Source organism: Saccopteryx leptura, chromosome 3 (assembly GCF_036850995.1).
Source record: "Saccopteryx leptura isolate mSacLep1 chromosome 3, mSacLep1_pri_phased_curated, whole genome shotgun sequence".
Classification (NCBI taxonomy): domain Eukaryota; kingdom Metazoa; phylum Chordata; class Mammalia; order Chiroptera; family Emballonuridae; genus Saccopteryx; species Saccopteryx leptura.
In genome coordinates, this window is record NC_089505.1 from 254,671,565 (window position 1) to 254,689,633 (window position 18,069).

At 41.0% G+C, this 18,069-nt stretch overlaps 1 protein-coding gene across 3 annotated transcripts in view; it reads left to right on the forward strand.

The window, feature by feature from the left end:
- Positions 1–18,069, forward strand: part of WDPCP (WD repeat containing planar cell polarity effector) — a 425,216-nt gene that overhangs the window by 192,860 nt on the left and 214,287 nt on the right. For all 3 annotated transcript variants that reach the window (XM_066378166.1, XM_066378168.1, XM_066378167.1), the window contains exon 10: positions 12,255–12,864. In XM_066378166.1, coding sequence (XP_066234263.1) covers positions 12,255–12,864 — 610 coding nt within the window. The remainder of the gene's footprint in view (positions 1–12,254; positions 12,865–18,069) is intronic.

An 18,069-nucleotide genomic window follows, 5' to 3' on the forward strand; every position in this document is an offset into this window, starting at 1 on the left:
GTCAGGCCTAATAGGACATCTTATACTTAGAAAATGTATTACACTTATCCACATAGTTCTTCAGTCAATAGAGTATACTTTAATAACTTTAAAAGAAAAAGCTGCTCAAAATGAAGGTGTAATACTTCATTACCATAATCTTAGTCCATCACATTAGCATTTTCTTAGAAAACTGAGACTGAATTTTCTTCTTCTGCATCCCATTGCTGTATTTCAACTGAGCTCACTTTTATTGATGATTGTCTTTTTCCCTCTATTTATAAACTAAATGTCTTCTAATTCCAATTGGAAACCCAATGCACTTTTCCTTTCAATGAAAATTATTAATATCACATTAGGCAACATCCAAGTATCATTTCAGTATTTTTGATTGACCTAACCTTTTGAACTAATACTTTGTGCTGTGTCTAATTACTTATAAACATTTCTCTGTGTAGATTTACTGTCACTACATTCTTATTGCTCAGTGCTTATCTTATTATGGTGCATGATATCTCTGACACCAGTATCTGTATATAAAGATTTCTTATTTTCACAGACCGAAATGTTTCTTTTCTAATAATATTGTTATCTTTTTTATTTTTATTTTTTGTTGTTTTTTTAAATTAATTTTAATGAGATGATATTGATAAATCAGGGTACATATGTTCAGAGAAAACATCTCTAAGTTATTTTGACATTTGATTATGCTGCATACCCATCACCCAAAGTCCAATTGTATTCCGTCACTTTCTAACTTGTTTTCTTTGTGCCCCTCCCCTCCCCCAATTTCTTCCCTCTCCTCCACCCCACCCCGTAAACCCCCACACTCTTGTCCATGTCTCTGAGTCTCATTTTTATGTCCCACCTATGTATGGAATCATATAGTTCTTAGTTTTTTCTAATTTACTTATTTCACTCTGTATAATGTTATCAAGGTCCATCCATGTTGTTGTAAATGATCCGATGTCATCATTTCTTATGGTTGAGTAGTATTCCATAGTATATATGTACCAAAGCTTTTTTATCCAGTCGTCCACTGACGGACACTTGGGCTGTTTCCAGATCTTCGCTATTATGAACAATGCTGCCATAAACATGGGGGTGCATTTCTTCTTTTCAAACAGTGCTATGGTGTTCTTGGGGTATATTCCTAAAAGTGGTATATCTATGTCAAAAGGCAGTTCGACTTTTAATTTCTTGAGTAATCTCCATACTGTTTTCCATAGTGGCTGCACCAGTCTGCATTCCCACCAGCAGTGCAAGAGGGTTCCCTTTTCTCCATATCCTCGTCAGCACTTATTCTGTGTTGTTTTGTTGATGAGCGCCATTCTGACTGGTGTGAGGTGATATCTCATTGTGGTTTCAATTTGCATTTCTCTAATGATTAGTGATGTTGAGTATTTTTTCATATGCCTATTGGCCATCTGTATGTCCTCTTTTGTTATGTTCCATAAAATCTTTTGAAAGTAGTATATTTTATGGACAGGGTTAAGTTTATATGACTCTTAAAATATAGTACGGTGACATAGAATTAAAATCCAAAATATTCACATGGTTATAAGTACTTGACATAGTTAGGAAAAGAGTTTAATTCCAAGTTGGACCTGACCCTGTACAACAGCTATACGCAACACCACACAGCAGAAACAGTACATAACAGGGATGACTCCTTGTTTTGGTGATAGATAGTTCTGGGATCTTGGGCAAATTAATCTCTTGGAACTACAGTTTTCTCATCAGTAATAGGAGGACTTATTCACCTGTGTTGCAGGATTGCCACATGAATTAAAAAGAATGTACCAAATATGTAGGGGACAGAGGGAATCTCAATATAACAAGTGGTTATTACCATTTTTTCTAAAGAGAAAGTCCTGGATTCTTTGGCCAGGATAGCAGATAAAAAGAATGAGAGATACTAATCCTAAATAAAACCAAAATTTAGTTACTTAGAATTCATGGCTGACACTATATACAGAAGTGGGCAAAGCAGGCTTATAGTTGTAATACAAAAATAAATAATAATAAATAATAATACAAGAATAAACTGAGTTTTGTGTACTCACAACTGTAGGCTTACTTCTGCCCACCCCTGCAGTTGCAAACTGTAAATGTAGAAGAAGACAATTTGAAACACAGAAATTATGTGCCTTGGAAGTTAATATGAAATTAATTTCATTTGTTTATGATATTTAGCATGGTGCCTGACAAAACAGGAGCATAATCAACACTACTAGCTGAATATATCTGAAATAAGACATACATAGTTCATACTTAATTTCATTATTTCAAATTTATCTAAATATATATACAGTTACTTAATTTTTTAAAAAAGATAACAAGGGAAGACAAGACGGTGATGGAGTAGGTGGACCTACTAACTTGCACCTCCCAGAATCAAAGTGGATTACAAACTAATTTTAAGAACCATCATCTAAAAAAACCAACTTTGGACTAAAAAAAGAGGACTCTACAACCAAGGAACACTGAAGAAGGCACACTGAGACTTGTAGGAAAAGCGGAAACGTGGAGAGGGCTGCCCAGCTCCCCGGAGCGAACGGCAGCCGGGAGAGACTCGCATGGTGAAAAGTGAGTTTAGCAGAGAGGAGAGGGTCCTGAGTCCCAGGAACAAAGCCCCAGCCTGCAGCCCCAGAGCTTAGAAGAGGCGTATGGACAGTATTTATGGAATATTTATTTATGGAAACAAGACAGGATACTGTTTGTGAGAAAGAGACTGATTTCTCAGACCCAGGATTCTTCTTAAAGGGAACACGCAGAAAACCTCTCACAACCACTCACCCAGGACTCCGGGGGATGGGGAGAGAGGAGAGGACCAGAGTAGCAGGAAGAAAGTATAATCTAGGAGGCACAGGAAGAAACATTTTGAGAAACAGCCACCCTAACCTCTGGGACGAGTCACTCCCCAAATCTGAAGTGAGTATTTCCCCTGGAAACAGCAATACCAGCAAAGGGAATCAGGATACCACCCAAACAGGCTCTCCTGCGGTACTCAGAGCAGAGTTGCTTAGAAGGAGGGAGCTTTATCGGGACTACAGTAGTGAGTGTTAGGATCTGAGCTGCAGCGCCCCACCCACCGGCTGAGGGCTTGCCCAAGGATGGGTGGTGGCAGGACACAGAAGCGCGGTTCTGTCGGCAAGGGTGGAAGTTGGCTGGCAACCACTGAGGCCCAGGTGTGAGCTCAGTCTTGCCCGGCTGGGGAGTAGGAGATGTGCAAAAGTGGTCAAGCCCAGCTGCGGGCCACATGCGATCGAGCCTGTGGGGGAAAGCAGGAGACCTGGAAGGGGTGGAGACCCGCCTTGAGCAAGGGTGCAGGAGAACAGCGTTGACCCAGCAGAGTTGCCTTACTATTCTTCACTTGCTAAAATCTTGGCACAAGCTGCTTTCTCACACCAAGGTTAACAGGCTGCATTGTCATTGCATGACTTGTCTCGTCAGGCCCTTCGCCTTTTTCTCACTTTTCCCTCCTCTTTGGGATCCCTCTACCACATTGCAGGTTCCTAGTGCTCTGTGGTTCTTCTCATTCCATCCCTGATCACATAGAGAAAGAGCTGATATATTCATGTAAACTTATTAATTAGTTGTGTTGTGAGGCAGTGTGTCTTCTTGCAAAGACCTTGGTTTTTAGAATCAGATCTGTATTCTCACTTGTTAACTTTGGGATCAAGGGCAACTTATACCATCTCTCTGACCCTTATTTTATTATTTTTGAATGTATAGTAGAGCCCCCCTCATCTAAAGGTTTGCTTTTCCTCAGTTTTAGTTACCTGCAATTTCAGTTACTGCAGTCTGAAAATCTTAAATAAAAAGTTTCAGGCATTAACAAAATTCACAAGTTTTAAATTGCATGCCATTCAGAATCACATGATGAAATTCGTGCCACCCCTCTCCATCCTGCCTGGAATCACCTTGTCTAGCATATATTTTACCCGCTTGTTAGTCATTCAGCCGTTGTCTCAGTTATCAGATTGATTATCAAGTTATCGCAGTGCTTGTGCTCAAGTAACTGTTATTTTACTCAATAATGGCCCAGAGAGCAAGAGTAGTGATGCTGGCCATTTGGACATGCCAAAGAGAAGCCATACGTGCTTCCTTTAAATGAAAAGGTGAAGAAAGAGGAAAGAAAAAAAACATGTGCTGAGGTCACTAAGATCTATGTAAGAATGAGTCTTCTGTCCATGAAATTGCCTACTTTATAAATTAAATGTTAAATTATTTATATATAGGAAAATACATAGAGTATATAGGGTTTGGTATCATCCACGGTTCAGGCATCCACTTTGGGGTCTTGGGATGTAGCCCCTGCAGATAAGGGGAAACTGCTGTAGGTTGTAATAACTAACTGAGGAGTACTGAAAGATTAAAGCAATGTATGAAGAATGATTAGCGCAAGACCCTATTTTCTTCCTTATTATCGATGGGCTTATACTTTTACCAAACTGACACACACTCAAGGATTTTTTTATCTTAAATTTTTATGGTATCTTTAATTGCGCCATGCAAGGCATTTTCCTCTTAAATGAATTTTAGCTATTTATTTCGGAAGACAATAGGTCATCCTCTGACCTTCACTAGATTTTTAGAGTTATCTGGGACAGGCAGTGGAGGAGAAGGCATATATGGAGTCCATGTTCTTACTCCCTAAATTGGCTGTGGTACCAATTTGTGTGTGTGTGGGGGGGGGGTTCCCCACACCAGCAACCAGTTCTTGGACAGGAGCAGGGTATCCTACAATTCAACTCAATTCTGACACTCTGTTCAGAGATAGCATCAGAGTCCACAGGTTAAGAGCTCAGTCTTACAAGACTTACCCCACTTGCAAGCCCAGGTTTTACCTGCCTGCAGACCTGTGAGCTACAGATCGGCAGTTTTCATGACCTCCTCCTTGGACTTCAGACATCAGTCACAAGTTCAGGTGTTATCTGTATAATGACCAACTGGTTATAAATCAGAGTTTTCCAAGACCCCTCCTTAAATTTAATTAATTTGCTAAAGCAGTTCACAAAACTCAGAGAAACATTTTACTCACTAGAATCACCAGTGTATTATAAAAGGCTGTAATCTCAGGAATAGCCTTGCTCAAGCTGTATGAGCCCACACTCAAGATGGTGACCTCAGGGCAAGGTATGGGAAAAGGGCACGCAGCTTCCACCTCCTCTACAAGTCCTTTTGGGTGTTTATGGAGCTTCATTACATATGTGTGGCTCATTAAGTCATTAGCCATTGGCTACTGAGTCAATCTGCAGCTTCTCCCTCCCTGGATGGCAGGGGATAGGACTAATCACAAGGTTGGCTCCATTGCAACTAGCCAGGATCCTTAAGTGCTTTCTGAAAGTCAGATCACTCACATAACAAAAGACATCTTTATCCCTCTCAACACTTATGAAAATCCCAGGGTTTGGGAGCTGTGAGCCAAGAACTGTGGATTAAGACCAAAGATATATGAGAAATATATTTTGGTCATCTGAATGACCAAATACATAAGTATTTCTTTCTTTTTTTTTTTTTTTTTGTATTGATTTTAGTAAGTAAAGGAAGGGACAGAGGGAGAGCGACACAGACAGAAAGAAGCATCGATCTGTTCCTGTATCTGCCTTGAGCGGGAATCGAACTGGCAACCTCTGGGCATGAGAATGATGCTCTTGAGTCTAACCAACCAAGCTCTTAGCCGGTGCTATATGTATTTCTTATAAATCACCATATTACACTCCCCTTTTACCTTTTTTCTTTTGGTAATACTGCAGAGCCTATTGGAGAGACTCACAAACTTTTGAAAGTGAAGAAGCCTGGGATCCTTCTCCTTGGACCTTGAGCCTGATTTGCTCTTTGCCAACACTGTCATCTAGCTGGGCCCCTCCTTTGAGGCTTTCTATGTGTACAGGCCCTACTCAAAGTCATCTGGCTTCTCAGTATTCTGCTTTGAGGTTTCCTTTACAAAATTTTAAACTTTCTGGAAGTATATTTTAACCAGTATTATAGTGTTGTTGTCAGTTTTTTTGTTTTTGTTTTTTTGTGTGTGTGTTTGTTTTTACAGAGAGAGTCAGAGAGAGGGACAGGTAAGGACAGACAGGAAGGGAGAGAGATGAGGAACATCAATTCTTCATTGTAGCACCTTAGTTGTCCACTGACTGCTTTCTCATATGTGCCTTGACTGGGGGGCTACAGCACAACAAGTGACCCCTTGCTCAAGCCAGTGACCTGGGGTCATGTCTTTGATCCCACACTCAAGCCAGCAACCCTGTGCTCAAGCTGATGAGCCTTGCTCAAGCTGTATGAGCCCACACTCAAGATGGTGACCTCAGCATTTCGAACCTGGGTTCTCCATGTCCCAGTCCAACGTTCTATCCATTGTGCCACTGCCTGGCCAGGCAGTGTTGTTGTTGTTGTTGTTGTTGTTTTTTAATTCATATTTGTAAAGCCAGTAGCCACAGCCACCATCACAGCCGCTTGGCCAGTGCAGATTCACATTTGATTCGGTCGGTAATGAAACAATGAAGCCAAGAACTGGTGGGCTATCATCTTTAATCCTAGCTTGTACCCAATGGGCAAGAAATACACACAGTGGGAAAACTTCCCTTTCCATTCAGGGCTCCCAAAACCACTGACTTATCCAAGTTTCCCAGAATCAAAGGTATCTACCTCACCAGCCTTATTCACCTCTGTTTCCCATCTCCTTCTCTCTGCACAAACTCTGCACAAACTGGCTTCTCCTTCACTCCGCCATCTTGGCTACTTCTCTCCTCCACATGGCCTTTCTCTGCTCTCCTCTAGCATGGGCTCCTCCTAGAATGTAATCACTCTTCTCCTAGAACAATGTGATCTCTCTTCCTTTTAAAACCTTTTGGCGTGAAAGCCCTACCCCAACACATATTAATATAATCATGCCCATCCCAAGCAAGAAGGGCAATTAATATTATCACCTGGGTGATGGGCTTCCATGTGGGCAGCACCATCTTTAAGTGAGCATAATATATTTTACAATAGTTTAAAAAGTTTATTACATCCCTACTACCAGCATAGCTTTTGGCTAGCTGCTACATGTATACAAAAAAAAAAAATGAAATAGATTTAAGCTTACAGTGAAAATGAGGACACATAACCAAACATTAGAAGTAAATTAAAAGCCAGATGTCACCGGAGAATCATCATTGGCCAAGCTGGAGTGGAGAAAGGCATACGAAGGTGAGATCCAAGGAAGGACGGATGCTGCCTGGCTGGAAGGAGCCCAGAACCAGGACAGCATCTGGTTGTGCTCTAAAAGGCTTAGTGTGGCTGGAAGGAAAAACTGAGTCTCTGAATGAAGAGTATCAATTTCAGGCAAAGGACATGAGTGAAGTTGTTAATAGACAAGCTGAGGTATATTAAAATTTTTAAGAGTTTATTTGAGCAAAACTATTCCAGTCAGACAGTGCTGTACTCAGAAGTGTTCAGGAGCACCCCATAGACAGGAGCCAGAGGAAAGATTTATATACAGAGAGTATTTGACTGACTATAGCTTTAAGCCAGATTGGTTATCCTTTGCATTTATTTATTTATTTATTTATTTATTTATTTATTTTTTACAGAGACAGAGAGAGAGAGTCAGAGAGAAGGATAGACAGGGACAGACGACAGACAGACAGGAACAGAAAGAGATGAGAAGCATCAGTCATTAGTTTTTCGTTGCACATTGTGACACCGTAGTTGTTCATTGATTGCTTTCTCATATGTGCCTTGACCGCGGGCCTTCAGCAGACCGAGTAACCCCTTGCTGGAGCCTCCGACCTTGGGTCCAAGCTGGTGATCTTTTGCTCTAACCAGAATAGCCTGCACTCAAGCTGGCGACCTCAGGGTCTCAAACCTGGGTCCTCTGCATCCCAGTCCGACGCTCTATCTATTGCACCACCGCCTGGTCAGGCATCCTTTGCATTTTGATTTTTAATTTTGAGGCATTTGCAAGCTTAGATTTTGGTTTGCTTATGTAGGCCAGCCACCATGGCATTAGAGCCCCATCAGTCTTATGGCCTTGTTTAATTTCTGTAAAGCCAGTGGCCCGGCCACCATCACAGCTCTCTGGCCCATGCAGGTTCGCATTGGATTTGGACAGATGGTAATGAAACAACGGAGCCATGTACTGGTGGGCCATTATCTTTAATCCTAGCTTGCACCTGGCGGGCAAGTAAAAACACACACTGGGCTCCAAAACCCACTCATTCAGTGCTCACAAAGCTACTGACTTATCCGAGTTTCCTAGAATCAAAGGTTTCTAGCTCACCAGCCTTATTCACCTCTGTTCCCCCAACTCCTTCCTTCTCTCTGCACAAACTGGCTTTTTCTTCAGCACTCTGCCATCTTGGCTACTTTTCCTGGTCTCCTCCACGTGGCCTTTCTCTGCTCTCCTCTCTAATGCTAATCTCAGGAACCGAGAGCACAAGCTCCAGGTCTGCCCCCACATTATAGTGTAGAAATCAAAACCTTTAATCCAAATACAAAATAGGGAAGTCTCTAATACAATGTCACTTATCTGAGGCATGATGGGATTGTACCACCCCACATCAAAAAGGGTGGGAATGGTTTAGTCCTAAAACCAAGCCCCAGGCTACAAGGATCCTGCCTGCCCACAGCCCGCCCCCAACACACATTGATATCACCTGGGCAACGGGCTTCCATGTGGGCAGCGCCATCTTTAACAAAGTGAGCGTAATATATTTTATCTGCCCAACAATTTCACAAGCTGGAAAAATGCAGAACATGTTTTAGTTTGAACTCAGAGTAGAGTAATGAGGGGAAAACTGTAGTAGTTAATGCTAGAATTTGCAAGTCAGATCCTGTCCTCTCCTTATGATTTCTCATTGCATTTAGAGAAAAAGCCAGCATCCCTACAGAGTAGCCTTACAAACTATAGAATCTGTTCCCTTTGCCCAATTCCCAGTACTTTCCTCCTTGATCCCTCTTCTCTAGTGTGTCTCCTGTTATCAGGTAAATAGCCTTTATCAGGTGAATAGCCCCACCTTAGGGTGTTTGTTTCCTTTCTGCTAGAGATCTCTTCTCCCAAGTGGTTGCATGGATCACCTTTCACTTCTTTCAGATCACTTTTATCAGAAAGCCCTGTCCTGACTTCTTTATGTAAACTCTCCTCGCCACTCCTGCTGCTCCTCGTTATGCTTACTTTGCTTTATTTTTCTTCATAGTGCTTAGGAAGTGTGTATATAGGATCACTAACATCCTATGGATGTTTGCTTGTAAATTGTTGCCTTGTCTGCAACTGTAACTGGAAACAAAGCTGGACTTGGGGTCACCCATCACCCCTTTTTCCAATTTAAAGAGAGATGAGGACTGAGTAGGTACAAGGTGTGTCTTTATCAGAGAAACCAGTAGCCCTGAGAAGGCAGAGGACTTCTGTCCACAAAGCTGCCTTAACATTTACTGGTGCTGGAAGTTTTTATAGGGTTCAGGAGAAAAAGAAGGTAAAAGTCCGTGCAGTTAGTCACCTAACAATGTGCAGGAGGTGGATGTTCAGTTGCAGGAAGTCTCTGCAGTTTTTTCTGATGTAGTAGCACAGGCCTAGTGATCATGGTCCTATCTGGTGTCCTTAGTAAATCTTCAAGGCAGCAGGGGTAGGTGTCTCCCAGGAACAACTGGGACCTGGTGTCTCTGAATTGTCTTTGAAAAGGACTCCCTGTTTTTTTGGGACACAAAATAAAGATTAAAGATTGGTAACTAAGTTTCTAATTAATGTATAGACCTTCACTTTTCACAGTAAATCTTGTGGCTAGGCTTTTATAAACAACTAATGTGATTTAAACCCCCCTAATTGTCAGGTCCTTCCCTAATGTAAGCTTTCCCCAGTATCCTTGCAAAGGTAAACTTTTTGCTACATTTCAAAGTAAAGGCCATGGAGCCATTAAGAAAGAATAGTAAGCAGATTAACTATTTCCTAACCCTTACATATCTCCTACTTATTACAACTAAAAGGTGCTATTACTGAAGCCAAATGTTTCACTTTTGGGCCCCCCATCACAACTATTCAAGTGTATGTTTTCTGAGGGTGGGGACTTACTGCTTGCTGTATCCCCAGGACCCAGGGCCAATGCCTGACATATAACTCATACTCAAATATTTATTAGACAAGGGAAGAAAAACAAGGAAAGGGAGTGTGAAGGAAGGAAGGAGTTTAGATAGAGGTTCTACACACTTTTGCATTCCAGGAAAGGGAATAAAAATTTAAAAAATTTAATTCATTAGTTGTCAGGTAGCCAATGAAGGGTTTGAACTGGGGAGTGGCAGCAAAAATATTTAGGATGATTTGTTTGGTGATGATGTTTAGGATGAATGTTTTAAGAAAATTTTACATCAACCCTCCTTTGCTTCCACAAGCTAGCAGTGTGTATGTGCTTTAAAAAATTCTTTTTAATTTTGAAAAAATATTACTCTCAAGAAACTGCTAAAATAATTGCTGAATTGCTAAATGTGAATTCACTTCCTGTAGTTTTTCTCCAGTTTGCCCAGTGATAGTATTTAGGGCAAATACTATACATTACCACAGTACATTGCCAAATCCAGGAAAATGGCCTTGGTGCAATACTACTAATTCAGATACAGGCCTTAGTTGGATTTCATCAGATTTTTTTTTTTTTTTTTTTTTTTTTCTGAAGCTGGAAACAGGGAGAGACAGTCAGACAGACTCCCGCATGCGCCCGACCAGGATCCACCCGGCACGCCCACCATGGGGCGATGCTCTGCCCACCAGGGGGTGATGTTCTGCCCATCCTGGCGTTGCCATGTTGCGACCAGAGCCACTCTAGCGCCTGAGGCAGAGGCCGCAGAGCCATCCCCAGCGCCCGGGCCATCTTTGCTCCAGTGGAGCCTTGGCTGCGGGAGGGAAAGAGAGAGACAGAGAGGAAAGCGTGGCGGAGGGGTGGAGAAGCAAATGGGCGCTTCTCCTTTGTGCCCTGGCCGGGAATCGAACCTGGGTCCTCCGCACGCTAGGCCGACACTCTACCGCTGAGCCAACCGGCCAGGGTGGATTTCATCAGATTTTATATGCGTGTGTGTGTGTGTGTGTTTACAGTTTTATGAAATTTTATCATGTGCAGAAGTGCACTTTTTAATAGTTTTGCATATGATTTAGAGATTTTGACAGTGTTAGAAAATATTTAAAACCACTTTAACAATACTTTTTAGGTTCTTAGTCTCCCATATTTACATCTGAATAAACTGAATGGTCTGTTGTTTTATGTTTATTCTTCTGCAGAGGTATTTCTTGTAGCCTTTCCTTTCTACACCAAAGATGCTTTTTAAATTTTACTTTAACAAATGTTGACAATTCATATTACTTAACAGGTCTTAATGTTTTTTATTTTTAAACCAGTACATTACATTATTCTTTTTCCTATTGGTCATTTGTCTTGTCTACTTAATCCTTCATATCCTTTCCAATAGTAAAATATTTCTATGAGACTGTTAATAAGGTTCTAAAGTCTTTTCTTTTGCCTATTTTGCCCTACTAATTAAAAATGTATTTCTGGTAAATAATTTACCTATACTTTCAGAATTGGGAAGGGTAGTGGGTGGGAAAGAGATGATCCAAATTCTTTCAAGTTTTTTTTTTTAAGTGAGAGGAGGGGAGCTAGCAACAGATTTCTGCATGTGCCCGGACAGGGATCCACCTGGCAGCCCCTGTGTGGGGCTGATGCTCGAATCAACTGAGCTATAATCAGCACCCAGTGATCAAACCAACTGAGCTACTGGCTGTGAGAGGGAAAGAGAGAGAGAAGGAGGAGAAGGAGAGGAAGAGAAGCAGAGGTTGCTTCTCATGTGTGCCCTGACTGCGGATTTAACCTGGGAGCTCTGACTGCTGGGCCGATGCTCTGATCTATTGAGCCAACCGGCCAGGGCCTGTCAAGTTCTTATTCAGCCATTTAAAAATCAACTTGTAGTGGTTTTAGATATTCTGCTAACTGTACTATTTTACTAAAAGCTCACTTTGTTTTTTGATACTGTAGGATATATTTGCCTTTTAGTTATTTCCAGACTTTATAAAACAAAGTGGTCAAGTTAAAATTTTACAGTTTCATTTCTACAGCTGTGCTATGTATGTACTATCTATATTTACATGTGTTCTATGTAATTATACACAAACATACTTTTATATATTGCTAATGTTAAGGTGCTAATTGATGCTCTTCAGTAGGATGCTGGGTTAATATATAGGCCTATGTGTGACAGCTGAAGAGAAGCCAAGTTCTATGTAAGCAGACTTGATACCTTTCTTACAGGTTCTGAGTTCTGTTCGCACGGAATGGGACCCACTGGATGTTCGCTTTGGCACCAAACAGGCTTACCAGGTGTTGACAGTGGAGTGCTCCATCAGTGCAGACAAAGAGCCCATGGCTGACAGCTGCATCTATGAATGTGTTCGGAACAAAATCCAATGTGTCTCGGTCACCAGAATACCTCTGAGATCCAAGGCCATTAGCTGCTGCAGGAATGTTACTGAGGACAAACTGATTCTGGGATGTGAAGATTCTTCAGTAATTCTTTATGAAACTCACCGTAGAGTGACTCTCTTAGCCCAGGCTGAACTTTTGCCTTCATTAATAAGCTGCCACCCAAGTGGCACCATTCTGCTAGTTGGCAGCAACCAAGGAGAGCTGCAAATTTTTGATATGGCTCTGTCCCCAATTAACATCCAGCTCTTGGCTGAAGACCGTTCACCCAGGGAGACTCTGCAGTTCAATAAATTTTTTTATGTTTCCAGCAGTCTTGTTCAAATGCAGTGGGTAGCTCCACAGCTTGTTTCTCAGAAGCCTGGAAGTGGGGACATTTATGATCTTCTCTTCCTCAGGTTTGACAGAGGACCTTTGGGTATACTTTTATTTAAACTTGGTAAGTCAAAGAAGTTGGTGAGTAAGCTAATTAAAGTGGTTATGATACTGATATTATAATTAAGACAATAAACTATTCTTGGAACCCTGGCCTGCTAGCTCAGTTACAGTGTCACCTGAAACAGCAAGCTTGTGGGATTGATGCCCAATCAGGGCACATATGAGAAGTGACCAATGAACACACAACTAAGTGAAACAACAAATGAATATTTTTCTCTCTCCTTCCCCCTTCCCTCCCTTCCTCCCCACATCTCCCCCATCCCTTCTTTTCCCTTCCTTTTCCCCTCCTTCTCCCCTCCCTTCTCCCTTCCTCTCCCTCCCTCTTTCTCTCCCTCTCTCCCTCCATCCTTCTCCCTCCCTCTCTCTCCCTTGTTCCCTCTCCCTCTCTCCCTCTCTCTCCCTCTCCCTCTCCCTCCCTCTTTCTCCTTCTCCCTCTCTCCTTCTCTCTCCCTCTCTTTCCTCCTCTCTCCTTCTCTCTCCTTTCTCCCTCCCCCTTCACTCTCATCCCCTTCCACCTTTCCTCTCTCTCCCTCCCTCCTTCCCTCCCTCTTCCTCTCTTCTCTCTTCCTTCCTCTCTCTGTCTCTAAAATTAATAAATTTTTTAAAATAATAAAACTATTCTTAGAATGTATATTTTCTATTTGTCATCCTATTAATATGCTTGCCTTTCAAACATTTCATATAGTTTCTTTAAGAATGCTTTGTGGATGATTTTCTAAATACAGTGTGTCCGTAAAGTCATGGTGCACTTTTGACAGGTCACAGGAAAGCAACAAAAGGCGAAAGAAATGTGAAATCTGCACCAAATAAAAGGAAAACCCTCCCAGTTTCTGTAGAATGATGTGGCAGCATGTGCGCATGCGCAGATGATGACATAACACCGTCTATACAGCGGAGCAGCCCACGGCCATGCCAGTCCAGATGTGGACGGTACAGAGGAAAGTTCAGTGTGTTCTGTGGCTCGCTAAATTAAATTCCGTGACCAAAGTGCAATGTGAATATCGGCACATTTATAACGAAGCGCCACCACATAGGAATAACATTACTCAGTGGGATAAGCAGTTGAAGGAAACCGGCAGTTTGGTGGAGAAACCCCTTTCTGGAAGGCCATCAGTCAGTGACGAGTCTGTAGAGGCTATACGGGATAGCTACCTAAGGAGCCCTAAAAAATATGTGCGTAAGCCCACATCGAACTACACTGAATAGGTATGAAACTGGGGGAGTTTTCCTTTTATTTGATGCAGATTTCACATTCTATCATCTTTTGTTGCTTTCCTCTGACCGGTCAAAAGTGCACCATGACCTTACGGACACACTGTATTGAAGATGGAAATTGTACTAAGTATTCATTGTGATGAATAAAAAGCCTGAACTTTCACATTTGATACTTTCCAAAATAAACTGTTTACCAAGAAATTCCTAAAGAAATAGGTATTTGAATATTTTAAAAGCATTCAATACGTTCATTAAAATGTCATTGTAAGACTGTAATACTGTTTCTATTAAAATTATTTTAGATTGTAGGTGTCTATTGTTTTCCAGATTGGAATTGTGTAAAGCAAGTGTTTTAAAAGAAGGGAAAGCAAATGTGTAATTAGCATTTGGTAAAGATAGTTGTGTAACATTTTTGTTTCCTTTTTAGCTAAAAATATTCAAAAGGATTTACCAATATTGTGAAAATGATGTATTCATGTTGCCCATTTCAACCAGGAAACTTTAAAGCAAAATTTTATTATTATGCTATATTTGCCTTTTGTTTTTTGCATTAACAGCTATGCCCTGGAATATATGGTATTCTTTTTTTTTTTCTTTTTTTTTAATTTTTATTTATTTATTTATTTTATTTTTTACAGGGACAGAGAGTGAGTCAGAGAGAGGGATAGACAGGGACAGACAGACAGGAATGGAGAGAGAAAAGAAGCATCAATCATTAGTTTTTCATTGCGCGTTGCAACACCTTAGTTGTTCATTGATTGCTTTCTAATATGTGCCTTGATCGCGGGCCTTCAGCAGACTGAGCAACCCCTTGCTGGAGCCAGCAACCTTGGGTTTGAGCTGGTGAGCTTTTGCTCAAACCAGATGAGCCCGCGCTCAAGCTGGCGACCTCAGGGTCTCAAACCTGGGTCCTCTGCATCCCAGTCCAACACTCTATCCACTGCGCCACCGCCTGGTCAGGCATATATGGTATTCTTTAGGTAGTTTTGTATAATTTAAAATTTTTGAAAGAACTTCACTTAGGTTTAAAAAAATAGTTTTTAATTAATACACATTATTACTACTTGAAAACTTAGGAAACTAAATACAATTTAAATCCCCTTACTAGGATTTAGCTTGGTAGTACAAAATTAAGTTTTTAAAAACATTGTAGTGTTTATTAAGTAGCTCTTGGTTGTTGTGTTTTCGTTTTTTTAATGGATCTATTTGCCCCTGAAAATGAACAGATAAAATAAATCTAGTGAAAATGAATTGATTAACCTGAAAGATATGAATATAGTATGAGGACTATGTTTTTTTTTCGTTTTTTTTTCTTTTTTTGTTTTTTTTTGTATCTTTCTGAAGCTGGAAATGGGGAGAGACAGTCAGACTCCCGCATGCGCCCGACCTGGATCCACCGGACACGCCCACCAGGGGACGATGCTCTGCCCCTCCAGGGCGTCTCTCTGCCGCGAGACCAGAGCCACTCCAGCGCCTGGGGCAGAGACCAAGGAGCCATCCCCAGCGCCCGGGCCATCTTTGCTCCAATGGAGCCTCGCTGCGGGAGGGGAAGAGAGAGACAGAGAGGAAGGAGAGGGGGAGGGGTGGAGAAGCAGATGGGCGCCCCTCCTGTGTGCCCTGGCCGGGAATCGAACCCGGGACTTCTGCACGCCAGGCCGACGTTCTACCACTGAGCCAACCGGCCAGGGCCGAGGACTATGTTTTTTTCACATAATAAAAATGCAGTTAAATTTATTTATAATGTTAATATTGTCCAAGGAAAAAAATGTTTGGAATTTCATTCATTATGAGATAATCCACTTCTGCTTTGTCCCACTGCATTTTTAACAGTTGTGTGTCTTTATATACAACAGCCATTAAAGTGGATGTTAGATGTTTTGTATGTCTGTTGAAACACAGAGTCTCTCTCTCCCTCTCCCCCGCCTCTCTCAATTATCCAGTTACCTGTCAAACAAAAGGCTGTCTTCCCACATATACCTAGCTCTTTCTCAGCCCTCCCTTGTGGGCCTACTCACAAGAGCTTTGCAAAAAGCACAGCTTTCTCTTCCTATCTCTAGCACATTTGCCTTCTTACTAAAGTAAACAGGCTCTCAATGTAGGGATTTAGAGGGCTTCCTGCTAATTGCCAGCTTGTAAACTTAATTGGACTGTCTCCCTGGGCACTGTTCCTAAATCAATTAGGCAATGAGTTGGCTGTCACCTCTTTTTCCCAAGAAGGTCTCTTGGAAGAGAATTATCCAATAGAAGTCAAGCATTCAAATGAAAAGGTGATAACTTCTGCAACTTACATTTATCATTTAAATTTTTTTTCAATATAACTTACATTTTATGGAGTAGGAAAAAGTTAGTCTTACAGGCTTTTTGAAAGACCTTTATATGGAGTTTCCCAGGATTTTTTAATGTGTTATAACATTAATGTATATTATATTTTCCCCAGAAAGAGTAGCTTCCTTGAACCAGTAGATTCCAGCTAACAGATCTTTATGTATATATTTATTGAAGAAAACCCCATTTAAAGGATGGATTTTTCTTAGGATTTGCTACAAAACCATCCAAAAGTTTTAATATATTTCTTGAATTAACACAGTGCTGATTCTGGGCATCCATGTGGCGTTTTCATGTATAATTCAAGTTACTGCATATATAAACAGGTAGTTACATGTGCAGTTCCCAGTAGGGAAACTGGGAAGCATTTATGAGTTTCTTTTTCATATGTTTGTTATGTAAGCCTTTGGAAAATTTGACATGAAAGGTGTAGTTTACAATTTAAGGAGCTGAGATAGATCATAGTTTAAAATAGAATGCTGTCATATGTAAATGTGGCAATGGCTGGTGCCAGCATGCTAAGATTTTTGGAGTTTGACACTTACAATAGGTAAGTTAGTGGTGTTAAAGGAGAACTCTGTCCAAGGCTAGAACTTCCATTCTAAATTCTTATAATCATCAATCAAATGCATTGGGGATTGAAAGGCCATCACCACTGTTAGTAGAAGTCAAAGATAATGTCTTTTTCAGGAGGGAATTATAAGTGTCATCCTCCCACACAGAAGCCAGAAGTACTGTTTTAAACAAAGCAATTTGTAATCAGAATTTCTTTACCTGACACTCATCATCCCATATTTCCACATACATAGACTGAGATTAATTTTTTAAAAAAGGAGTCCCTAATTATACTACTGCGATAGTAAAGCTTTTCCATTTTCATCAGTACCTTTCCCAACCTTCACTGTTCTCTTTAAACTCATGATCAGCTCCCTGCCCCTTCAACAGAGAATTTCACCTTCAATTGGCTGTTCCTTAAGCGTATCTGCTTCTTACCACCTACCCACCCATCCCACCAACCAACCAACCAACCAACTGATCACATCTATATTTGCATAAATCTTTCCTTCTCAATTCAATGGAGGAGGAGTCCTTCCTTTTGTGCAAGACTAGTTCCACCACTATTCCATTCTGGATCCCACGACATTCCCTTTGTCACCTTTTCTTTGTGACTCTTTCCCAGTACCTCCACAAACCTTGCTACATCAGCAGATACAAGCCCAAACCATATCGTAAAACAAACACATCTTTCTTAAAATTTCTTTCCCTCTGTTATTAATCAAATAAATGTTCACCTTCCTTTCATAGTCAAACTCATGGAAATATTAGTGAACACTGACTTTCTCTGCTTCTCTGCTTCCTGTTCACTCCTCACAGGATCAAATTCTGGCTTCTGGCATCAGTGTTCTGGAACTGCTCTTGGAAAGGTCACCAGTGATTTCCTAGTTGATACATGTTTCTTTTATTTACTTGATGACTTCTCAGCATTTGATGGTTGATGACTACTCCCACCATCACTGAACTCATCATACTTGCCTCTTATGATCCCAGAGACAATTTTTCATCACTTTTTTTATGCCCTTCTGTCTGCACATGAAAATGTTCAGGCTCTCTAAGGTTCCATTTTTAGCTCTCCTCCCATTTTTTACAGATTGAAAGTTTATTTTTA